The sequence below is a fragment of the Panthera pardus genome, unplaced genomic scaffold (genome assembly GCF_024362965.1).
Source record: "Panthera pardus isolate Hobbes unplaced genomic scaffold, ASM2436296v1 HiC_scaffold_17, whole genome shotgun sequence".
Lineage (NCBI taxonomy): Eukaryota > Metazoa > Chordata > Mammalia > Carnivora > Felidae > Panthera > Panthera pardus.
In genome coordinates this window covers 88,314,826-88,341,815 of record NW_026526732.1, presented here as the reverse complement: position 1 = coordinate 88,341,815, position 26,990 = coordinate 88,314,826, and the positions used below count along the sequence as shown (strand labels likewise).

The 26,990-nt window shown below is 36.2% G+C and overlaps 1 protein-coding gene across 2 annotated transcripts in view; it reads right to left on the bottom strand.

Annotated features, from left to right (window-relative positions):
• Positions 1-26,990, bottom strand: part of LMBRD1 (LMBR1 domain containing 1) — a 112,511-nt gene that overhangs the window by 50,207 nt on the left and 35,314 nt on the right. For both annotated transcript variants that reach the window (XM_019417656.2, XM_053904764.1), the window contains exons 6-9: positions 19,555-19,643; positions 16,303-16,376; positions 6,095-6,220; positions 505-657 (exon numbers count right to left, since the gene is read on the bottom strand). In XM_019417656.2, the coding sequence (XP_019273201.1) occupies positions 505-657; positions 6,095-6,220; positions 16,303-16,376; positions 19,555-19,643 (442 nt within the window). The remainder of the gene's footprint in view (positions 1-504; positions 658-6,094; positions 6,221-16,302; positions 16,377-19,554; positions 19,644-26,990) is intronic.

The following is a 26,990-nucleotide window of genomic DNA, read 5'->3' as shown; positions in this document are numbered from 1 at the left end:
ACAAACTTGTGCAGCATGTGGGTGGCTCAGTTAGTTGAGGGTCTGATTCTTTATTTTGGCTCAGATCATGATTTCACAGTTTATGAGATCAAGCCCAGCATCAAGACTCTGGGCTGACAGCGCAGAGTCTGCTTGAGATTCTTTCTCTCCCTCACTCTCTGCCCCTCCCCCACTCATGCTGTCTCTCAAAAATAAGCAAACATTAAAAAAAAGTACAAATTTTCAAAAATGTGCTGGCAGCACACATTACTTACCTATATTCTAATTTAAATTTCCCAACACCTCTGTTACAATACTTGTTTTACACAGGAGTAAATGAAGTTCACAGAGGTGTGTAACTTGCCCAAACTACCAAATGACAGAGCTATGATTCAAAACCAGTTTAACTTCAAAATTCATGCTCATAAGTATCATGCTATAATGCCTTACAAAGAGAAGTCATTCTCTCTGACAGGTCTATATAAACTGAAGAGTGACAACATAATTTTTGAAAACTCCATTTACCTTCAGGGGACGCAGAGCACCACAAAATTTTGTCCACCAGCTGTTTTCAATGAATTCTAAGTGCCTCTCTCTTTTCCTAAGTGTTCGTAACCTTTCTTCAAATTGTTTTAAAGCACGTTTATCCCTTGATGGCAAAGGTCGACCATCCTTGCTCTACAAATAACAGACCAAAATAAAACAGTTTTTTACCATTAAGGTCTTAGTAAAGTATCCATCAAATTTAGAAAATCATGCAACAAAAGCTTTTTTTAGGTTGGATATTCCTCAGGCAAATTTACAAACTGAAAAATACAGACAACAACTAGGTGACAACACACATCTCTGAACCAAGGTCAGCATCAAAATGCAGATGTATACACATTTAATACTGAACTTCTTGATCCCTATTTTCCAAATACATGGTCAAGTTACATGGAGAGACATAAATATCTTTAAAAATACCTTTTTATATGGTACTTTATTCAATTTGCTCAATTACTCTCCCTAACCTCCAAGCTCCTCCTTCTATTCCTTAATATGTTTGGTCCTACCCCTCCTCTCCCTTTGGTCAGCACAGGTTTCATATATCAGCAGAGAGATGCAATACTAGTATGTGCTATGCACATGTTTTTAGAACTGCTGAGAACTTGCACTTTCTTATTCTCCAAGTACTTTTGCAAAATGAGTCATGTTTTCTTTAGCCAACCTACTGACGGAAAACTCCCAACGACCTATGTTTATGTGATGCTTACTGTAACCTTGAGCAGTACCTTTTCCATGGTCTCGAAGATAACACTTTCCCACTTGAATTCTCCTGGCCCTAAGTGTCTTCAATTAGGTACAATAATAAACTACAGTAATATGACAACTGCTGAATATACAAAAAGGTGAAATGTAAACTTGGTTTTATTGGAAGCAACAAGAAACATATTTACATGGAACTACATTTTTAAAATATAAAGACATCAGATATTAAAATGTTAATATCCCTACTTAGGTTTAAGTAGGTTCTTAAGACACAGACAACAAAATTGCTCTCTAGTGTATCCCAGTGCAGGCTCATCTGAAATCATCAAAATAATGAAGACAACACTCAAATATCCTTTAATAAAGAAATTTACACAGTCATAAAGGTCTCTTTACATAATGGCATTGCCATGCTCTTCTAGACCGAGCCATCCTCTTCCATACCTTACCATATTGCTTCTCAAACTTTATCATGCATAATTACCTGAAAAGTTTGTTAAACACAGATTTCTAGACCCTATGAATAAAATTTAGTTGGTCTTGGGTGGGGCCTAAAATTTGCATTTCTACCAAAGTCCCAGGAGATGCTGGTGCCACCCAAACAGGGACCATACTTGACATACCTGAGGCTATATTTAATTATCTTCACTCCTTTAAGTCAAATACCATATGTACTATCAAATTGTATCCTCAATAAAAGGAACCTGGGAGAAAGGTATTTTCAGAAGGACAAAGGAATAAAACAAACACTCCCTTCTAGAAGACAGATCCAGGCAATAATACTTCAAGTGTATGGTATGAGAAAGGTTTGGTACTTTGTACCTTAAACATTCAGTTTTTCTCAAAACTGCCATTCTATTATCCAAAGGATACCAGCAATAAAGTAGTTTTATTTAACAGCTGGCTTTCACTATTTCAGAAAAAAAAAAAAAAAAATTAGTAAACTGATTTAAGGGTCCACTGAAAATAAATCCAAGTTATCTGCCTATTTGGTGAATATTTCAGTGGAGTAAAAGACAGAAGTCCATTCTGCTTTGCCTATTAACCAAACCAAGATAAGAAGAATATTGGTTAGAGAAACAAACACCAGGATAGAAACTCAGCGGGATGCCTGGGTGGCTCAGGTCATGATCTCCTGGTCTGTGAGTTCGAGCCCCACGTCGGGTTCTGTACTGATTGCTCAGGACCTGGAGCCTGCTTCGGATTCTGTGTCTCCCTCTCTCTCTGCCCCTGCTCTGCTCGCACTCTGTCTCTGTCTCTCAAAAAGTGAATAAACGTTAAAAAATATATATTTAAAGAAACTCGGCAACTAATTATCTCATCTGGAAAAAATATACATATAAAGTATATGAACACATAGCCTTTGTTCAAAAAAAAGTAAAATGTGAAAGAAAGCTTCCCTTCACACTGTCATTAAGTACTACTGCCCTTTCATATTGTTATCACCATTAAGTAAATCAGTATCCTTACACACATTTTCTATGGATTTATATGCATTCATATATGCTAATATAACATATGGTTTTTGTTATACGTAATAGCTAACATTTCTTGAGCACATTTCTTGTGCCTAAAACTTATCTGTTCCCTTACGTTTATTCTCCTTAAATCTTCGGAACAAAATTTTGAAGTTGGTAGTACTAGTATACCCATTTACTAGATGAGGAAAATAAGGCTCACAGATACTATAATATGCATGATAAGGAGAGCTAGAATTTGAACTGAGAGACTGATTTGATAATCTACCTCATTCTTTTTCATCACTGCACACCACATTATACCATGGCACCTTAATAAATACTTTATTTTTGAACACTTAGACTGTTTTCTTTTGGAAGGGGAGGGTGTGCATTAACAGTGTGCATGAACATCCTTATATAATGAAGTAGGATACATTCCTAGACATCAGCTGCTGGATTAAACTTTACTAACGGGTGTGTTTGTTTGTATATGTACATGTCACATCACATAGTTTTCTTTAAAAAGCTGTAGACTTTACATTCCCACAAACAGTGTATCTATGCCCCAAATCTCATTAATACCTGACAGAGGTAAAAATGTTAAAGATTTCTAAAAGATAAAAAAATAAATATAGGGGCGCCTGGGTGGCTCAGTCAGTTAAGCGTCCGACTTCAGCTCAGGTCACGATCTCACAGTTCGTGAGTTCGAGCCCCGCGTCGGGCTCTGTGCTGACAGCTCAGAGCCTGGAGCCTGTTTCAGATTCTGTGTCTCCCTCTCTCTGACCCTCCCCCATTCATGCTCTGTCTCTCTCTGTCTCAAAAATAAATAAACGTTAAAAAAAAAATTAAAAAAAAAAAAAAAAAAAAAATATATATATATATATATATATATAATGAGTACTTCTAATTAGCACATCTCTGATTATGAAGGTGACCAACCATCCTGGTCTCTGTACTGCAAGTTCCATGTTCTAGAAAATCTCTCAGGTCCTAGGTGAACTAGGATGCTTGGTCAACCTACTTACTACTAAAGAGCTGAAGCATCATTTTGTAACTTTCACTGGATAGTTTTTCCTTCAGTAAATGCTATTTGGGTCTTTTGTTCAATATTTCTATGTAATGCTTGTCCTTTTTTCTTACTGACTGGAAGATGTTCTTTATACATAAACTATACTGCAGATTATTTCCTCACACTTTTTTTGCTGGTTCTTTAACTTCCTTTTTGGTGGTACTTTTTGGGTACATAAATTTTATTTTTAAAAAAAATTTTTTTTCAACGTTTTTTATTTATTTTTGGGACAGAGAGAGACAGAGCATGAACGGGGGAGGGTCAGAGAGAGGGAGACACAGAATCGGAAACAGGCTCCAGGCTCCGAGCCATCAGCCCAGAGCCTGACGCGGGGCTCGAACTCACGGACCGCGAGATCGTGACCTGGCTGAAGTCGGACGCTTAACCGACTGGGCCACCCAGGCGCCCCGGTACATAAATTTTAGAACATAAAAATGTAAAACTCACCAATGTCTCAATCAGCATTTGGGATTTTTGTGTGCCTCGTTTAGAAAGGTCTTCTATACACGAACAAAAACTTTACTTTCACTTTCTCCTAATGTTTTTTAAGTTTTGTATTTGATTTGAATTCAGGATTGTTTTACTCTATGGTAGGGGGGTCTATGAAAATTTCATTGTCTTCTATGATTGCACTGAATTTCTACCTAAAGTTATGAACAACTGTCACCTCTACAATAATGAATCTTTCCAATCAGGAACTGAGGAAGTTCTCCATTTATTTCAGTCTTCTATTATGTATTTCAATAGATTTTATAATTTCTATCAGGAAAATTCTGACATTTCTTATTATTTTACTGTTTACAGCTATTGTGAATGAGATCATTTCCTATTACATCCTCCAAGTCGTTCATGATTTCTGCATGTTTGTATCCAGGCACTTTGATGAACTCTTATTAGTTCTATTAATTTGATTAATAATTAATTGAGGTTAATTTTTTTTTAATTTTTTGTAATGTTTATTTATTTTTGAGAGAAATAGAGACAAAACATGAGTGGGTGAGGGGCAGAGATAGGGTGACGCAGAATCCAAAACAGGCTCCAAGCTGTCAGCACAGAGCCTGACACGGGGCTTGAACCCACAAACTGTGAGATCATGACCTGAGTGAAGTTGGGCGCTTAACCGACTGAGCCACCCAGGTGCCCTAATTAAGGTTAATTAATAAACAATCAGGGTTAATTAACCCTAACCCTGACTCTTTGATTCTGTCAGATTTTCTTGGTAGATGGTATCTGCAAATAATAAAGGATATTTCCCTTGTTTTCACTCTCTCATTCCAATGTTTATACCTGCAATCTTTCTTACCTGACTAGCACCTCCACGAAAATGCTAACGAGCAACAGTGATACTGACTGCACTGTCCTGAATGGGAATGTTTCATTTATCATTAAGTATGAGGCTTGTTACAGGCTTCCTTTCCTAAGTACTTTCTTTTCTTCTAATTTGGTAAGGCTTCTTTTTTGTTTGTTTATAAATATAATTTATTGTCAAATTGGCTTCCATCCAACACCCAGTATTCATCCCAACAAGTGGGTAAGGCTTCTTTTTAAATCATAACTACAAATTGACTTTTACTAAATATTCTTAAGCATCTATTAAGATGCTAATATTTCTCATTCTTTATCAACATATTAAACTATTCTAATAGATTTTTCTAATGTGTCAGACTTTGCATTTCTATGATAAACCTAATCTGATAATTACAACATATTCTATTATAGCATAGGTTTGAATTGCTAATATTTTCTTTATAACATTTGCTTCTATGTTCATAAGAGAGATCAGTACATATATATATCCCTTTTTGTGTGCAATTACCATCTGGTTTCTATATCAGGATTATGCTAGTTTAGTAGAATAATTCAGAAAACTTTCCATTTTTTACTATGGTCTATAGATAATATTTATCTGCTCCTTGAAGGTGATAGAGAAAGAAAAACTTCATTGTGTTTTTAGAAGTACATTTAATTGGCAAGTGGTTACATGTAACTTTTAGCTTATTCCACTAGTACATAAAACTTGAACATAAATGATACAGTAAAATCTGATGTTACACATGTAATCAGTATATGTGGGATAAGCAAGGTCCTGTTCATACCTGAGAAGAATTTTGTTTTTTAGTTGTTTGAACACTGATAGAAATTCTCAAATTGTCAATGTTTTGCATTTCACAGAAGACAAATTTTAAAACTAAGGACATAGTTTCTTAAGGATATGTTGCAAAAAAATTCAAACAATGTCAAAAATATGGAATTGCCAATATCTAAGTCATATCAGAAAATAGCACAAAGACAATGTACTTTTATGCTTCCCAATTACAATAAAATACCAACTTACTTTTGATTTAATCGTTTGAATGTGTTGCTCCACTTCTTCAATGTCTTCAGTGTTTTCTAAACGTTCATAAGCAGCACTTCTAGTGCCTTTTATCAGATTTAAAGGTAATGCAGACATGCCATAGGCCTAAAAGAAACAAAATCAAAATGTGTTTTCAGTAACACTATTTTACACAGAATTATACACAATTTTGAGGGGGGAAGATCCTTTAAAGCAACTGCCAGGGCACCTAAGTGGCTCAATCAGTTGAGCGTCTGACTTTGATGTCAGGTCAGGTCATGACCAAGTTCATGGTTGTGGGATCAAGCCCCATGCTGGGCTCTATGCTGAGCATGGAGGCTGCTTAAGATTCTCCCTCTCTCTTTCTCTGTCCTTCTCCCCACTCGCATGTGCTCTCTCTTTATAAAATTAAAAAAAAAAAAAAAAAAAAAAAAGAGCAACTGCAGAGTAAGCAGTTGTAAAGGATTATAGTCACTGAAGAACATGGTACATGGGAGTGAATCATGATTATACTGTCCCATAATTCTCTTATTTCACATAACAGTTATATAAATTTACATCTGTATAATACTATTCACAGAATAGATAACATGTATGGTTCAAAGGTAAAGTTGCAAAAATAATGTAAATATAGTACAACAAGCTCACTGATTCATGCTTCTGTTTATCCCTTCTGCTACTGAACCCCTCTAGTGTATTTTTCATTTCAGTTATAACTTCTATTTGATACCTTCTTATATTTTCTGTAGTTCTGTTAAAGTTCTTGCTGTGTTCATCCATTCTTCTCCCCAAATCAGTAAGCATCTTTTGGACCATTACTGAATTCTTTATCAGGTAAATTGCTTATCTCCATTTCATTCAAGTTTTTGTTTTGTTTTAAGTAGATGTGCCTTATTCTTTGGTTTGGGACATACTCTTCTATCTCATTTTGCCTCTATGTCTATATGTATTATGTGAAATAGCTACCTCCCTCAGTCTTGAAAGAGTGGTCTTGTGTAACAGCTGGTTCATGTGGGCCATGAGACCAATCTCCCTTGGCCATCAGAGCCAGGCACTTCATATGAATGTCCACTCTATTTGCTGCATATGCCCACCAGCTGTGGCAGAGCCAGCACTGCTGTGTGGAAAGGTCACTCATCCCACCCAGTTGTGGCTCAGGCACTGTGCAGGAAGAGTGGGGTTCCAGCTGCTTGCCCATCATGGTTATGACCCAGTCTCTATGCAGGTTAGATGGGCCTTAAGGTCCCTCTGGAAGCTAATTACAGCCTGGCTGCTGCTAGGGGACAACAGGGCTCAGGTGCTCATAAGCCCAGCTGTAGCCTATCAGGTGCACAGGAAGGTAGGACTCAAGTTGCTGGACCAACTGGGTTGTGGCTTGGCTGCTGCACAGTGAGGGCAGGGCTCAGCGCACTCTACCAGCCCAGCTGCAGCTTGGTTCTCTGCACAGGTTGGGCAGGACTTACAGCACCCACTTGGACCACCTGCAGCTCGGCTGCTACATGGGGAAAGTGGGGATCATGGTGCTCATCTGGCCCATGTGCAGTCTAATCACTGAATGAGTACAGTGGGGACACTAGCCTGGCCCTTTTGCAGCTGGGGGACTATGTGGTGCGGGGTGCTTGCCAGCCAGGGTAAGGGGTAAGTGGACAGAGTATGCACTCTAGTGCTAGCATGCTACAGGAAGGATAACAAAAATGGCACACATCTGCTCTGTCATCAGCAAGTTAGAATGAGATTCCAAAAATGGACTCCACCAATGCTTCCATCACCAGATAAAGTCCCTATAGGTCCCTGCCTTTGTCATAGCCACCTTAAAATTAGTTAAGTGGTTCTCTCTCACAGTATAAGTACTCTTCAATCTGTTGCTTTTGTGCTGGACCTTGGGGAGAGCAGGTGTACGCACACACCACTTATGAGCAGAAATCTCTGTTCCCTATAGTTCTATGATTCTCCCTCTCTTAACCTACCCATTGATTTTCAAAACCAGATAGGATTTTTTTGGCAGGGGGGTGGGGGTGGGGCAGCATATCTCTCCAGTGCCAGCCCCTAGGGTCAGGATGCCTGATAGGGGACACAATCTCTTTACTCAAGGGAGAGTTCCTTACTTGGGGGATCCCTCCTGATTGTGGCGTCACCTGGGATGGGGTCCCCTGGGTAAGGCCATATCTTTGATTCTCCTACACTACTGAATGTGTCTTTTTTGTCTTTTGTTGTGGAGGTGCTGTTCATCTAGTTCCAAATATAGCTGTAAGTTTATCGTGTCCATGGGAGAAGGTGAGTTCAGGGTCTTCTTATGCCACCATCTTTAAACTCCCTCCATGGTTTTGTTTTGTTTTATTTTATTTATTTATTTATTTTTAATTAGGGGAGAATACAAAGAACATACTAAAATCCCAGAAATCAACTAGTTCTATCAGGTAATACCTACTACCTATAACACATTGTATCTAGATAATTATACAAAATTATTACCCAATATTCAAATCCTTGTTATTTTCTAAGGGAGAAATACCTTAAAATATAGTATTTCAAAGTTAATGTTCTCATGATTTCCCTATCATCTCCCCTTCTTCCTAAAGTGGTAGTAGGAAGTAGGTTCCGATAGTAGGAAGAAGGTTCTGTTTCATATTAGAAGAACACATAATTTAGAGTAATTTTTTTGCAATTAATAAATTCTTATCAAATCTATACTTGTAATGACCTTGATAAAATAGAAAAAGTAAAGAATATAAAATATTATATACTTAAAACACTGAAAATGTAAATTAAGAAGCCTACAGGAGCCAAAGTATACCACAGCTCTTTAACCTTTCCTTACAGGACTTTCCTATCCCTTTTACCATCTGACCCATTTGTTTCTTCTAGTAGTTCCACAAATTTTCAAAACATTATTGGGAAGAAAGTAACATAATACTTTCAGACTCTGATGAATAAGCAGTATTACCATGATTATTTGCCAATCATCTGCATTCACATATCGTTTTAACACCAAGTCTATGTTGCTTTTTACAACCAAATTCCAAGGCAAAAATATTTTGCTAAACAGTTTATGCCCAAATAAATTCCCTGTCCTCCCAACCACCTCCAAACAAGCTTATTTTACCCCAATGCTTGTTACTCTCTGTTGAATGGATTTTATCCCTAAATACAGAACCTCAGTATTCAATATTATTTCCGAAAGAATCTGTAGTCTACTAGTCTCACTTCTATAAACCTAACTTCTACGCTGCTTGCAAAGTAATCTCTAGCACCCACATCAGATTATGTCACTCCTCTAATTAACTTCCATTAAGATATCTAGGATGAATTAAAGTAGTTTTCAAAGGGCTCTAGGAGGAGACCCTAGGATTCTGGGTAGATGCCTTTAGCGCCACTACAGGAGACAAGAAGGCAGGTAGCCAGGCCTGCTGCTACTTCAACCAGAGCAATTCTATGTTGTACAACTTTTTTCTGTATCATGTAAGATTGTTTTGTCTCATTTTGCTTTGTTTTGTTTTTTTCAATGACAGGTAGAATGACTGGTCTTATGAATTACTGGTCTTGTAATTATCTAATCCTGGCATACAAACCTCTTCATGACCCCTACCAGCGTGTCTCATGCCTCATACCTCTGAATTGTTCACTATTCTTAAAACACTCCAGTTTTACACAGGCTTTTCCAGCTTCCACACTTTGGCACATGCAGTGCCTTTATCTAGAATGCCCAACTTATCATCTCTACTTCTCTAGCAAATTTCAGTGCCCTTCAGGCCTCAGCTTAATTACACCATGTCTGAGAAATATGCCTTGACTTGAAATGTGCCTTGCTTATAACTCTATTATAGTACAAAACACTGTACGTTAACATGATTGGTCTGTACATTTGTTTCATCACTAAACACACTGCACATTGGCCAAACTTGGCTAATCAGAATCACTCAGAAAATTCTTATAAACATAGATTTATCAGCCAGACTACTAACAAGTACAGGAGACTATCTGATCTGTAAAAACTAGGTCTCAATTCTTTTTCCTACCTTTATTCTAAGAATAAAGATTTATTAAATTACTAAAATAATTTTTTCTATTAATATTTAACCAAAAATTGTTTGAAAAATAAATCTTAGTTCACACAAACCTAATTCCTTACATGGAATTTACATATTTATTAGACTAGCTGAACTAAATTCCTAAATCGCTTAAACACAAAAATCTAAGAAAATAAAGATATGTCCTTGGTAACACCTTGTGCTAACAGGGGACCAGAATACATCTTTTCATGAATTTTTAATTGTCTGAAAAAAACAATTAGAGAAAGTTGTCATTGTTTGGGGTTACCTAACTTTTAGAGTTTTTTTGGGGGGGGGGGGAGGAAGGATTGCATGTTTAAGTTTCAACAATTATCAGGAAATGTAACCATAATATTTAGATTCTAATAAAATTGACATGAAACATTTAGTCAATACAACCTTAGGTTCTCAAATAGTCTTTTTGAACTTAACCTCAGACTTCTTTGGAAAAAAAATGTATTTAAAAAGCTATCCTTTTCAGAAATAAACTTTTATTGCTTACTACTGCCCTCTAGTGAATTACCAGAAAATCAACAAGGCTAAAGAGATTGTATCATTTAATATGCTTCCAGGTTGGTCATAATTGCTTCCAATTTTATTTGTTTCAAGTTCCAAAAATAAAGCACCATCCATATTAAAACCCAAAATTTTCAAAAGAATATATACAAATTACAAACATTTCTAATACCTTCTTATACTGCCCAGTTTAGAACAGCAACTTTTCCCTATATATATATCTCTCTAATATCCGGAATGATAGTTTCCAATCTGTGATCCATGGAATACTATAAAGGCATTGCCTGTAGACTGCATAAATGTCTTACATGTACTTGTAACACCTATTACTCAAGAACACGTGTGCTGTTATGACTAATGAAACAATTCATTAAACATATACTCAATTAAGATTTCCCCTTTAAAATATTCATTGATTCTAAGATACATATATATTTTCTCACATTTAACATTAGTGAAATTCGGATGCCTCTTATAATCACTGGCTACACAGAAGTCATGACATAGCTGTCATTACCAGCCCAGGCACAAATTTGGTCTCAGCTGGTTGCTTTATAGTTACTTCTTCGTCAGAGTTAGATGCATTCTTGCTATCACTACTGAGTTTAATTGCCACTTAAAATATCTTTAAGATAGGGCTGTGATTTGACATTGAAACAAAAAGTTAATGTGTAGAAAGAGAGCAAAGGAGCCAACAGTGAAGCAAATATTTATTGAAACAAGGAGCATAATTCTGTATTTTCTTGCAAAGCAACAGTCAAGTGCTTTATGAGCTTAAAGCAACATACCCAAGGTAAAAGCCATTTTCCATTTGCCCTTCATATGGCAAGACAAGAAACAACAAAATCAGTTTATACTTACACATTGGGTATGTTAGCACCTTCAAAGAAAATTTCAGAGATAAGAGTGGAGGCTTCAAGAAAAGCTGCATCACTAATTCTCTTGATAAGACAAAAGAAACATTTTTTTTTTTTTTAATTTGAGAGAGAGCACACATGTGTGAGCTGGGGTGAGGGGCAGAAGGAGGGAGAGGGAGAGGGAGAGGGAGAGGGAGAGGGAGAGGGAGAGGGAGAGGGAGAGGGAGAGGGAGAGGGGGAGAGGGAGAGGGAGAGGGAGAGAGAATCTAAGCAAGCCCCATGCTCAGTGCAGAGCCCAATACAGGGCTTGATCCCATGACCCTGGGATCATGACCTGAACCTAAACCAAGAGTCAGACTCTCAACCAACTGAGCTACCCAGGTGCTCCAAGAAACAATCTTGTATAGTAAAACATGGACATGAATAACCAATTCAAAAAAGTGATTCAGAAGACTCAGATTCCAAATGTGAAGTTTTAGGAACACCTTTTCAATTTATTTCATGTGTATATATATATTTATTATATATGAAGAATATGATTTTTTAAATGTATTTATATGTGAAAAAAAATAAAAGTACTTACATATGTAAAAACTCCTCATGAAATATAAAACAAAAATTATAAATAATAAAAAGCATAGGCAGAGATCATCATAGTGGTACGTAAAGTAAAAGTACATTTTACAATCAGTGGCATAGACTTAATGAAACAGTATCACATGGAAAGCTGAGAAATTTGACTTTTAAAGAGCCTTTCTCTCCTCAAAGATTACTGAGAACCAATGCTCTATTTCTATTTCTGAATCCTTAGTTTATCATTTTTATTTTCTTTAATCCAGTATTTTATATTTTATATTAAATGTATATGTTTTAGCATAATGTTATATGTGTGTGTGTATGTGCATGTGTATACACATATACACACGTGACATGGTCAGATTTTCACTGCAATGTGTATATAATAGAAAGTTCAGTAGTTACCACCTCTATAGGCACTTCAGTGGTCCACAGGATACATTTTGTATGAAAAGTATCATTCAACATTTCCCCACTTGGTGGCACCAAAAAAATTAAAATATCCACATAAATATTTGTGTTTAAAGGTTTCCTTTTTTTATTTGAAAAGTAGCAGATTCTTTTCAATTTAAGCTGAAACAATAGTCGAGCTATATGTTGTCTAATATTCTTCTAAAATTGAGCGCCCAATTATTGGGTTATGCCTTAAAGACACAGAATAGATACAATCTTGGTAAAATTTAAATAATCAACTAGTTTCTAAACTAAACAATAACGTATAGCTAAGAAAAATCACACTCTATTGACACATTACAAAAACTTCTCTGGTCTCAATACTAACAGTTACAGAGTCTGTAACACACATGACTTTACCTTTAATAATTAATTCTTCGCACTCAGGGTCAAAATAGTCTAAATATTAACTTCCCACTTTGGGTATTTTAGTTAAAATTAAATCTCCTCTATTTCCCATGGATATGTACTGTACCCTCTTTCCATGCTCCACCAATGTGAAAAGCTCAATTCTCAAGCTTTTCCATAACAAGTTGGAAGAAAGCTTTATATCTGTAAGCAAATATGATAATTAATACTATTAACCACCTCTGTATAATAAAACCATCTATCTATAAACAGGTTAATTTTCAACTTTCAAGTTTTCAAATAAAGATTGAGTATTAATGGCCTATTTTTACAGACAGAGAAGCTATGGTTCAGATAACAGATTTTACATAAAGACTTTCACTCGGGACTAGCTCTCAGCTACAACCACCATGCTACCCCCTTAAACAGGGTCTCTTCAATACACACTAGATAGTAAAACTGGCCAGACTGGTATGGAAGCAAAACATTCTTCCACTGAGCTCTGAGCATATTTTGTGCTATTTAAATGATGTTTGTCTCTCCATCCCCTCCCCCACCAAGCAATGACCACCGAACTTTGAATACCTCTTTGACTTACTCATCTTTACATAAACCACATTCTCACTGATCATGACCCAACTGCTATTAGCATCTGGTTGACTTTCACTACAAGATGTGGAAAAGAGGTGTACACTACAGTTTAAATCACACTAAAGTGTGAACATTCAACAGTGTGAGCTACTAGTGACCACTGAGGGGCCAACAAATTCCAAGACTCTGTAAACTGCTTAAATTCTCAAAATCTTATTAAACATTATTCCCACTTTAGGAATCAGTAAATTTAGATAGTAGAGTAGTTCAAGGGACCCACAGACAGTATCCACATTTACGACTCTTTACCAAGGATCGTATTTTATTGCTTATTCTACTTAAAGAAAAAATATAAGTCCTAGGTAGTTTAATCTTACTATGCTGTTCCATTGGACCCTCTCCCTCGGGCTTAGGACTTAAGGGATCCCTCTCTACCAATTCAGCATACCGTCTATGTCTTTTAGGTTCCCAGCATGGGCCATGTTATATCAATGTCCTCAGCCCAGCCTTCTGCACTCTAGAAAAATAAAGTTCTTCTAAGGATATCATAACTTAGTCAGTATGATTATTTTATTTGGTTTAGTTGATTGCTTAAATGATAATTTTTGCAGCTTCAGCTAGACTAATATAAAATATTACTTCAAAATATTTACTTTACAATAATATTGTTCCTAGAGGGAAGCTCTCTTTTAAAGAATTTTAATAACTTCACACGTTTTTTCCACTCCCACACTCACCATTGCCACAGCTTATGAAATTCAGATCCACCAGAGCAATGGTGTTAAAATGTTAGATCCTATTACTTCTCCATTTAAAACTTTTCAATGGCTTCTAATCTCAAAACAAAATTCAAAATCCTAACCATGGTCTAAAAGGCTCTACATAACATGGCCTCTGGCTATTTCTCATCTAAACTTCAGTCATCCTTCCCCTTGTTAACTGAGTTACAGCCACACTGGCTTTGCCTCACTGCTATTATCTGAACACAGCATACACGTATCTGCCTCAGGATTTTTGCACTTAACTCCTCCTCATGGCTGGTTACTCAGGTCTCTGTTTAAATACTAGAGAAGGCACTCCTGACTTTTACAGCAGAACCAGCCTCTAGTATAGTCTATCCCATTATACTGCCTTATTTTTCTTCATAGCATCTACCATTTGACTATTGGAAGACAATCCTCCCTGGGTCTCTCATTTCTGCACACCTTGCAACTAAAGCTCATTTTTTTTCTATACTATCTTTTCAAGGATGTTTACATAGAAAAACAGCCTTCAGAAAACAAAGATAGCATCTTTCTCTAGAGCAAAGGGCAGAAAGGCTTACTGTCCATTCTAAAGATTCAGGTTCCCTAAGCTCAAAGTTCCTCTTCTACATGAAAGTACTATCTGGTGTACTTAACGTTGTCCCACGGGAAGTGAACTCAGGAAACCAGCACAAGAAACTGCTAATCCTAAGGCTACTGCTATTACTGTAAGTAAAAGTCTTTGTCTTTGACCCAGAAATCTTGCATCTTCAGTCAACAACCAAAGAGCTGTAGCAGGCTGCAAATAGGATAAAATTTTAGACCCTTCACAGTTCTTGATATTGATCTTACGTATTGGTTTCCTCTTTTTCCATCTGTTTCTCCTGACTAATCTTTTATCCACTGTTATATACTAATTTTCCTACAGTTTTCAAAGTCATTTGACCTTCAAAAATATGTAAGAGGCATTTTTCTATTCCCATTTACTGGGAAAGGCACTGATCCAGGAAGGTTAAAAAATACAAAATGAGCTTAATGAGTCAGGCACAGAATAGCAATTTGAGTCCAGGTCTAACTCTTAATTTGTTGTTAATCTGTGACTGCTTCTTAAAAGACATAATAACATACTACCCTTATATTCTGTGAGATGGAAGAATAACTACCCACTAATATTATGACAAATTCCTTATGTAGTGATACATGCAAAAAAAACAAAAATGGCAATGAATAAAACAGAGTACCCAAATAAGCACCTAACAGATATTAAAATGCATGCATTTTAGACTTCTTTTATTCTAAATCATGACACCTGAATGATTATCTAACAAAACTAGATTCTGCTATCACACTAAGAGCCCATTTCTTTCATGCCTAAGAAAGACATATTGGAACAATATCCAAAAATGTTTTCTTTATAACCAGTATTTCCCATTTCTGCAAGAATTAAGAATGCTATAAACATAAATTCCATTAATCTGAAAAGGTTCTAGATAATTTAAAGTTTCTTATACCATTCTCTTTCAGGAGGTAGATAAGAAGCATTTATTACTGGTTTTTCCTCTATAATTGGAGCAAAACCCTCAAAGAGTAGTCTGTACACAAGACTGGCAAGCTATTAACTCAGACCTTACCAACTCCAGGAAAAATAAAAAATACTCTGAGTATAAGATTAGATTCTATACACTAGAGAAATATGAAGTTATAAATATCTAATTTTAAAATCCCTATATGCCGAAGTAGGATGAATCTATTGCATCCATAATAGATACTGATCTACAGTTAAGAGTTCTAATATGCTTATAAATCACTAACTCTATTACTGGATAGTATATAATTAACTTCAAGGTTTACAAGTTATAAGATTTGTTTCTAAATATTAAATTTCAGAAACACAGATAAAATGATTGTGACTAAGTAGTTAAAAGTTTGCCTTCCTCTATGTAAAGAAAACTTAAGAAAATGAAAAAGAATGCACTAAAATGTTAAAGAGGAATATATAATTGAATACATGACTAAGGTATTACTTTATGAAGTAATTTTTTTAATTTTAACTCAATTATCAACATTACACTTACTGTGTAAGTTATAGCTGCCAACATTCCAATCAAGGTCAGAGAACTGATAGAAAATGACAATGCAGCTAAACCATCTGCAAAGAAATAAGAACTCTGTTAAAAGTGTACATATATACTATTCAAACATTCATATTCAAAAAATCAATATAAAAATATAAAAACTGGGTTTCTTAATACATTCTGAAGGAATAAACTCAATGTGTATTACCTCATCTTTGAAGTGTCAACTCCAAGTGGAGACAAGAGTTTTTAAAGAGCTATTCACAAACTGATTTGCAGAAGATCTTTCGGACTAAGATTTTCTTTCTTTCACTTCTTAAAATTAAACAGAAAAACTACTGTCTAATTGAGCCTAAAAAGAAAGCAGCAAAATATTACATGCTCAAAAGGTGGCAAAAAAAACCATCCTGGACTTTCTCAATGGCAGACCTTGAAAAATAACATTGCCCAGGAAAGCCAGTGACCTTGACTTTTTCTTCCTCTCCCTTCCATCTTGATACTCTTGGTTTCTTTGTTCTTAATTTTCAATTAAGTTTTCAACATAGAGTCTAAAACTAAAATCTTAGAGAGTTTATTTCACCCTTTAATTTGAAAGGAGCTGGCCTGCCCATGTGGCAGGGGGGAAAAAAGCAAACACAAAAATAAATTCAAACAAAGCACCAATATAGAATTCTATGTTAACAAGTTAGACTTAGGAAATTATTTAAGGGAAGGCCAATAAGTCAGAGGCAGGAGTAACACTTTTAAATTATTATACCAAATTATACAATAAAATACAATGCAAATTTGAATCTTCTTAAATGTTAGTTAGTAATACTAATTTTTCCAGTTGTAATGCAGGTCCTATCGAAACTGTTTCATTTTCTTTTCTTTTTTTTTTTCATTTTTTTAAATGTTTATTTTTGAGAAAGAGAGAGAGAGAGAGAGAGAGAGAGCAGGGGAGGGACAGATAGAGAGGGAGATACAAAATCCAAAGCAGGATCAGGCTCTGAGCTGTCAGCTCAGAGCCTGACCCGGGGCTCAAACCCACGAGCTGTGAGATCATGACCTGAACTGAAGTCAGATGCATAACCAACTGAGCCACCTAGGCACCCTGAAACTGTTTTGAACTAGTTAAAATGCAAGTCCTGTGGAACCAAATATAATTTTAATTTAATGTATATTAATCTTTTCATGAATAACAATAAAATTAGAATCATTTCTCTTCTTAAAACTCATGTCTTGCTTTTATATAACACATGAACAAAGCATATTATTAACAAATTCACAAACCATGCAAGGCTAAATTTTAAGCCTTAATCTCATGAAGCTAAAACATCATATTTTATGGACTCAAAAACATTTGGTGCTATAACTTTCTTGATCTTACTAGAATTATCAATGGAAAGTGTTCATAAAACAAGGAGAGATCTGGTATTTTGCTGATAGCAATTTTAAAGTACTATCACTTATAAAACACACCTGGGTGGCTCAGTCAGTTAAGCATCTGACTTCAGCTCAGGTTATAATCACATGATTCCTGAGTTTGAGCCCCGCATTGGGCTCTGTGCCTACAGCTCAGAGCTTGGAGCCTGTTTCAGATCCTGTGTCTCCCTCTCTCTCTGTCTCTCCCTGGCTTGTTCTCTCTCTCTCTCTCTCTCTCTCTCTCTCTCTCTCTCTCTCTCTCAAAATTAAATAATAAACGTTAAAAAAAATTAAAGAAAAAATAAAATGCATCCTAATATTAGAAATATAAAAATGTGGGAAACTATGCATCTTACAATTGATAAAATGGAGTATTATGCTAACATGGTTGACCAATCAAAAAAATTAATATTACTAATTTTGATAAGTAAAATGTACTCTAGGATATGGTGTTTAAGATTTGAGATAAAAGAAATAATGTTAAGACTAAAGAGCATGAGATTACAGAAATTAGAATAATGCTACCTATATAATTACTGATTCAAGTTATACTAATACTCAAAGACTAGCATAACTTATGAAATGATGTTTAAGGCAGAGGAGTAATTACTCAAGAGACCTGAAGGAGTTAGCTATAAGAAAAGAAGCAATTTATTCCTCAGTAATAGGATCAGGTGCATAAATCCTGACAATTTAGTATTAGTAGATGCCAGGATTGCTATCCTAGTTCTTGCTAGTATCAGCAAGATATTAATGGAACACAATTTATAAGATGAAATCTTAAGTGGAAAGCAAGAAAATTAAGAAGTTGTATAGCAAGGACTCTAAGATTTAATTTAATCATTTAATATTGTATCTGGGTAAGGAAAAAGAAATGTTGATCAAGAATGTACAGTACCTATTAAAAATAAATAGAAAAGCAATAAGAATTTTTCAGGTTTGTAAAATAGATATTCTAGGTTTCTTTGAAAATAAAGTTATTACTATGTTCAAATGCACATGAAATTGAGTAATAAGTACACATTTATATCAGTTTCTAATACCCATTGTATCTTTTCAATGAGTGAGCATCTTTCTTAACCTAACCTGAACCTGCCTATTTTTTTCCTTCTAAAACCCTAAATCACATAAGAAAAACTTCTGAAAAAGCAATTCTGAATGTTTTGGTAAGGTACATTTATAATAAAATGTTATTTCATTCATATAAAACCTCTTTAATTTATATTCTATATAAAAAAATTACTGGGGCACCTGAGTGGCTCAGTCGATTAAGCATCCTACTCTTGACACTGGCTCAGGTCATGATCTCATGGTTCATGAGATCAAATCCTGTGTCTAGGGGGTGGGCAGCATGGAGCCTACTTGGGATTCTCTCTCTCCCTCTTTCTCTGCCCCCCCCACACTCGCACTCATGCGCGCACTATGTCACTCCGATAAATAAATAAACATTTAAAAAATTAATCATGATCAAACAGCAATATAGGGTTCTCTCATTGGCTAAAAGTTAGAAATAAAAAACAATATATCAAGCACATTTCTTTAACATTGTCTATATAATCTCAGGTGAATTAATGAATACATAGAAATTATAAGACCTTCACTGCTAAAATTCTTTGAAGATCATATTTTTGTTTCAACTTGGTAACTGTATGAAGAGACTAACTACATAATAGCTAGAAGTAAGTCTTAATATCACACAGTTCCCAATTTTTCTAGCACACTTTTAACCACAAGTCAAAAGAGCTGTAAGGTTAAATTCTTAACACTATAAAAACAGACTACTCAGAAAAGTCCCAAGAGGTACAAAATATGTATTATTATGAGTGTGTTTGTAAAAAGAATACTTACGACTACTTCCAAGTTCTTCAAACAAGAATTTCACTTTTTCCCACTCTGTAGAATTTTTGTTATTTGGAACATTCAGAGGAACAAAAGCACTACAAAAAAGAAAATAATTCTGCTTAATGGTTTTAAAGATAAAAATTTGAATAAAAGGAAATGGTCTAAAATTCAATTTCTAGTAATTAAAAAAAATTTTTTTTAATGTTTATTTATTTTTGAGAGACAGAGTGTGAGCAGGGGAGGGGCAGAGAGAGAGGGAGACACAGAATCCGAAGCAGGCCCCAGGCCCTGAGCTGTCAGCACAGAGCCCGACACGGGGCTTGAACTCACGAGCTGTGAGATCATGACCTGAGCCAAAGTTGGCTGCCCAACCAACTAAGCCACCCAGGTGCCCGTCTAGAGATTTTTTTATACAAAGATTAACCTCCCCCACCACCACACACACAACTTAACAAACCAAATCTGCACCGTGTACAGAGGGGTGTGGTAAGTTTCTTACATATGTGTTTATTACATTATAAATTTCTTTTAGTTTTATTACTGTATTCAGTATAATTAGTTTTCTTTGTAGTCCTATGTATTTTATTTTTTGCATTTAAAATATTTTGAGAAGAGGGCACCTAGGTGGCTCAAGTTGGTTAAGCATCTGACTCCTGATTTCGCCTCAGGTCATGATCTCAAGGTCATAAGATCATGCCCCTCTCTCCATTGGGGCTCCATGCTGGGCATGGGGCCTGCTTGAGTTTCTCTCTCTCCCTCTCCTTCTGTCTCTCCCTGACTTGCAGGCGCTCTCTCCTGCTCTCTCAAAGTAAAGATAAGATAATTTTGAAAAGGAGACATGGGCTAAAAACCAAAAAGGCCATAATACAAAAAAGGTCAAGAATTTGTCTTAAATCAGAAGAACACAATATATATAGTGATTTCAACATATTTATATAAATAGAATAGAATGGAAATATATCAAAATAAATGGTAAATATCATGTTGTGAAGCTAGGGCAATTTTTACTCTCTTCTTAGCATTTTTTTTTTATGTCATTCAAGATTCTAACCAATACATAAAATTAAAGTAGTTTCTATTTATTTTTCAATCCACAGTTGAAGGGGCATCTTGGAAATAACAGTGAGCTAGCTTCCTAGGACTTACTCTAGATGCTTAAACTGGGAGAAAATGGAAGACAGAGATAAAATAAACAAGAGAAAGAAAAGAGAAGGGAAGAGAAGGAAGAAGGTTGACAGTCACTTTAGTGCCTAACTCAGAAACAAGATTAAGGTAAAGGGCTGGGTATCCCTTAAATTGTACATGTAGAGAATCAAACAGGAATGTAAGAAATGACTCTAACACTACCTCCTTTCTAACCTAATTTAATTGTAAGCAAAGCACAAAGATCTATCCTCTTCTGTAAAGACGAAATACTAAATGAGTTCAACAATATATACAGTAAGGTATTCACTCCGATAATGTGTGCAAGTAAAACAAAGCAATCATTCTACTTTTCTGTTTTAAACCTTTACCCCTTGGTACTACTGATACTTTTTATTCTTATAAAAAGGTGAATGATCAGAGCATGTCAGGAGGTTATTTAAATTTTTAACTATTTGCATTGATGTGCATTTACTTCACTCAATCTTGGAGACTTATTTCACACCACTTTCAGAAAGAAAAGTGACAAAATTAGAGCAATAAATGTAAAAAGTTCATTATTTGTTGCCCTGGCCATAAAATCAAAAAACAAATAAAAGTAGTCAAGTAGAATCAAAACATAAAAAAATAAACCTCTTGCAAATTATACTTCTATGATGATATTAACTTATTTATTTGCATTTGAATAAAAGTATAAAGCAAGGAAGAAAAAACTATCTATATAGTATCTATTTTATTTGGACAGAGTTTTTTCCAGATATATATATTTATATTTCAAAAAGTTTATTTTGAATTTGTAAGTTGGCAGTGACCAATTCTGTGAGTAGGAGGAAAAACTTCTGTGTTGCACAAAATATCACCTATAGTACTTAAACAGAAATATGTATTACAAATATCTAAAACTAGTATTCATACTTAGAATATTTTTTATCTATGTCAGTTTTAGGTAAACAAAGGTTCTACCCAAAAGTAGAAGAAAATTAACTCTTAGTTGTTGATGACACTTACATGTTCAAACTCCTGAGCTGGGTTCTTTAGCAGTTCAAATATTTAACAAAGAAACTTTCTATGACCAAAAAAAAAAAAAAAAAAAAAAAAATTTAAAGTTCAAATAGCCCAAACTACTGTCAGGATGACTTCAGGAAAAATACTGATTGTGAAGAGATCCAGGAGAGTTAACATTTTAGCACTGATTTTTAGGTAGGAACTATAGGGAGTAACGAAAGCACAAACCCCAAACAGGTTCTCCTCAGTTAGGGGAATCTTGCCATCAGGACTGTATAATCTAAGAAACATTTGCAAAATATTTTCACATAAACTAAGATAAACATCTATAAGCAGAATTCAAGAGTTACAACTAAATTCATCTATATATCCTGGACAGTAATTTAACAACCAATATGGCAAAGACATTGAAAGGGCGGGCCTACACGGCTGACTCCATCTTGTTCTGTGTCCTTCACCTAGACCACGCCTCCACCCCTTGAGTAACCTCCCACTCACCCGTTCAAACTTCCTGGTCAAAACACGCCCAGCGACCTTCTTAACAGGACTCCGACCCTTCCCCAGCCAATCAGCTGAGGCCAAAGCCATTACCTCACCAACTGCCCCTAGGCCCCAATAAAACCTTTGTCCTTTTGGAACTCACTCTCTCTCCCTGGTATCTCACCGCTGCATCGGTGCAGGTAGGGGATTGACCTCGAGCTAGCTCGAATGAAGGCTCTTTTGCTTTTGCATCGGACTCGGCTCCCTGGTGGTCTTTGGGGATCACGAATTCTGGGCATAACAACATGAACCAGTCAACAGAGGCACTGGCCTTAATTCTGGAAGACACTGCTGAACCAGGCTTTACCCTTTAAATGGGCCTAGGGTGGGGTAAGAAGAATCAAGAAGGCAGAGCAGCAGCTGACTCACATGGAAGCGTTTCAACCTCTTAACAACCAGAAGGGGCAAACTAGTGTTCACCAGCCAAATGTCAGCCTATAGACAAAGATCTATGAAGAGAAAGGAGTTTCTCCTAACAGATGCAACGGCAACTAAAACTAAAGTCAGATGTGTCTGGAATATAAATACATCAATTTTGATGAGGAGGCAGCATTTAATAAGGTTATCAGCCATTTACTAAATGATGATGACACTAAAATAACCAACGAGTATAATGAGATTTGTGTGGTAGAAAGTACAGATATTTTCTTAATCTCAGTCTCTCCCAAAAAAAAAAAAAAAAAAAAAAAAAATTGCATACAGAGAACTTCAGCTTCCAAAGACACACCGTACTAGATCAAGATGAGAACTGCGGCCTCATAAGGTTATAAATTTCTCTTACACTCTTAAAATAGTAAAACTGAAAAACTGATTAGTAAAAATATTTTATACCCAATTTGACTCACTGTATTAGTTTAATACAGATTTTCACTTAAAGGAAGAGACAATGCAAAGGCTAATGAATTTCAGTAGATATGAAACTGAAATGATAAACTCAGTAGAATAGAAAGTAAGATTTTTCACATCTTACACCCAATCACCAAGTCATATTTATCTTCCAAATATTTTATCAGTTTCTTCCTGTCTGTTCTCTTTGTAACTACTCTAGTTTAGACCCTCATCTGTCAGCTGAACTATTACAATAATTACCTAACTGGTCTTCCTATCATTTATATTTCAATTCTCCAACCCAATTCCCAAATGCCCCTTTCAAATGCATCCTTCATGGTGTTAAAACTCTTAAAATAAATTCATATATAATTACTTTCATGCATTCACAAACATAAATGTATATACATCTTCACTGTCTTTCAACTGATCAGCAGGATAAAACTGGAAATTTCTTAAACATTGTATATAAAACCCAGAGTTCACCTACCTGGCTAATGCCATAGCCTGTCACCCACACAAATACCTGAAACGTCACAACATACTTTTTTTCGGTACTGTGAGAGTTTAAATTCACATTGTATGTTTTAGGTCATTCTTCAAATACTCCATGCTAACTACAGCCTCTCCGTTACCACAATGTTATGAACTCAACTGGTCCCCCGAAAATTCATATGTTAAAGCCGTAATCACCAATTTAATGGCATTTGGATATTGAACCTTTAAGGAGGCAATTAAGGTTAAATGAGGTCCTACAGGTAAGGCTGTAATCCAACAGGATTGGTGTCCTTATAAGAAGAGGAAGAGACACTAGAGAGCTCTCTCTCCCCCTGCTAGCACAGAGTAAAGACCATGTGAGGACACAGTGAAAAGGTAGCTATCTACAAGTCAGGTATCCTCACCAAAAACCAAATGTGCTGACACCTTGATCATGGACTTTTAGCCTTCACAACTCCAGAACTGTGAGAAAATAAACGTTCACTGGGTAAGCTACCCAGTCTGTGCTATTTTGTTACCACAGCCCAAGTAGACAGTTATAGATTTTGATACCATAAAGTGGATTCCTACTGTAACAAATACCTAAAAATGTGACTGTCTCTTTGAAATTCAGTAATGGGCAAAAGCTGGAAGAGTTTTAAGGTGCATGCCAGAAAAAGCCTGGGCTGCCCAGAAGGTGTGAAAAAAGAATAAAAGAAAAAAAAAAAAGGTCCCAAATGGAGTCACTTGTGCTGAATCCCACCAATATTTAATACCCAACCTAGTTGCAGTTGCAGCCTCTCCCAGGAGTGGAATTTAAAAAAATTTTTTTTTTAATTTTCTTATTTTATTTTTGAGAGAGAGAGAGAGAGAGAGGGCTTGAGCAGGAGAGGGGCAGAGAGACGGAGACACAGAAGCAGGCCCTAGACTCCAAGCTGTCAGCACAGGGCCCAACACGGGACTCAAACCCAGGAGCCCAGATATCATGACCCCAGCCGAAGTCAGACCCCCAACTGACTGAGCCACCCAGGGGCCCCTAGAAGTGGAATTTTAAACTAATCAATCTGAAACTTCCTAGTCAGTACTAGTAAGGTAATCTGCCTGATAAAATCCCCTGCCTTCCCCTCAGGGAAGGTGACCTTCCCTGAAACAATTCACTCTTTGAATTTCCTTATCTCACCAACTTCTCCCTCTAGAAGCCTTCCATTTTGCATTAACTCCTTAGAGCTCCTATCTATTTGCTAGATGGATGCTGTCCAATTCATGAATTGCTGAATAAAGCCAACTAGATCTTCAAATTTACCCAGTGGAATTTTGAATTTTAACAGAGACTATTGATAAAAAATATGGATGCTAAACACAATTCTAGGAACAACTGAAAAAAGAATTATGGAGAAAACCATTGTCTTAGAAAAGATATAGATCATCTCATGAATACAATGGTGGTAGAAATATGGCTGCTAAAGATCATCCTGGTAAAATCTTAGCTAGAAATGAAGAACATATTATTGGAAACTAAAAGAAAGAAGATAACATGTTATACAGTGACAAGGACTTTTGGGCTGAATTGTTTTGTGGTTCTATGAAAAGCAGAACTTTTAAGAGATGAAATTGGGTACTTAGCTGAGGAGGATTCTAAGCAAAGTGTTGAAGGAGTAGGCTGGTTTCTCCTTACAGTTTACAGAAAACTGTGAGAGGAGAGAGGTAAGGTAAAGGAACTGTTAAGCAAAAAGGAACTGTCCCAAAAGTATTGTAAAAAATAACGAAGCCTGTTCTAAGATGGTGGCTGAACAGGCTGATAAAGAGATTAATAAGGGTGGAAACCACGGATTTAATCAGCCTTCTCACCAAAAGCCAGGAACAATGATGGGATGATACTAACAGAAACACTGATAATTTGACATAAAGGGAACACAGATGGGACAAAATAAGGAAGGTTATGAGATTTGGGGGATTCACAGGACAGGATAACAGAATTATTTAGCTGAGAACGTGCTTTATCCTTCAAGAAAAAGTACCCAAAAGCAATTCGGTTATAATGAGGGCTGCCACTCCCACTATAGGCCCAGGGGAAAGGTTGCTTCCTCTTCTATTTCCTCAATTGTGGCCACAGGGCAACTGCTGCAAGGAGTCAAGGGAGCAGAACCTATGCCCAGAACTAAGAGGAGAGGCCCAATACCTAGCGCCATAGTAGTGATTCTACTACCTACCCCTCAATGGGCCTGGACAGTGGAGCATTCAACCAAGGATGGTTATTCTTGAGCCTTAAGATCGAATAATTTGCCTTGTTAGGTTTTGGATTTGCATGGGATGCATAACCCTTTCATTCCTTCCAATTTATCCCTTTCAGAATAGAAACGTCCATCCTATGCCTGTCCTACCATTCTACCTTTGAGGCACAAAATTTGTCTGTTTTCACAAGTTCACTGCTAATGAAGAATTTTGACTCCTTTGACTCAGACGGATAAATCATACTTCAGGTGTCTCACCTATACTGGATTTAGAGGATATTTAGATGAGACTTTAGACCTACAATTGATGCTGAGTTAACACTTTAGGGGCTGCTGGGATGGGATGAATGTATTTCACATGTATGAAGGACCTGAATTTTGGGGGGCCAGAGAATAGAATGTTATGGTCTGAATTTGTCCTCACAAAATCCCTATGTTGGAGCTCTAACCCCAAATGTGAAGGGTTTCGGATACAGGGCCTTTAGGAAGGTAATTATAATGGTGGGATCCTAGCCCCATGGGATTGAGTCCTTTAGGAAGAGGAAGAAACACCAGAGAGCACTCTCTCCCTGAGTGACAGCACAGAGAAAAGATCCTGTAGGACATGATCTGCAAACATCCTGATCACGGATTTCTAGTCTCTAGAACTATGAGAAAATAAATGTCTATTATTTACAGCACTCTGAAAAGACTAATATACTATACATGCTATTCAACTTTTTTTAGTCAGCTGATCAATTTCCACTCCTCAAACTTCAATTCAAATATTATTCCCTAGTAGGTCTTTCCTGATTCTTCAATGCAGAATTCCTATTATATGAATAGGAACTTGCTGGGGCACCTGGGTGGCTCAGTCGGTTAAGCGTCTGACTTCAGCTCAGGTCATGATCTCACGGTTGGTGAGTTAAAGCCCCACATCTGGCTCTGTGCTGACAGCTCAGAGCCTGGAGCCTGCTTTGGATTCTGTGTCTCCCCCCCTCTCTGCCTCTTCCCTGCTCATACTCTGTCTCTCTCTCTCTCTGTGTCTCTCTCTCAAAAATAAATAAAATGTTAGAAAAAAAAAAAAAAAAGAATAGGAACTTGCTACTCCATCATCAAAACCTGGCACCTATCTCTTATTACAGCACTTAAATGTTATAACTCAAGTTATATATTTGTCTCTCTCCCCACTGTGAACCTTGAGGAAATAGACAATGACCCTTCATCTTTATCCCCAAG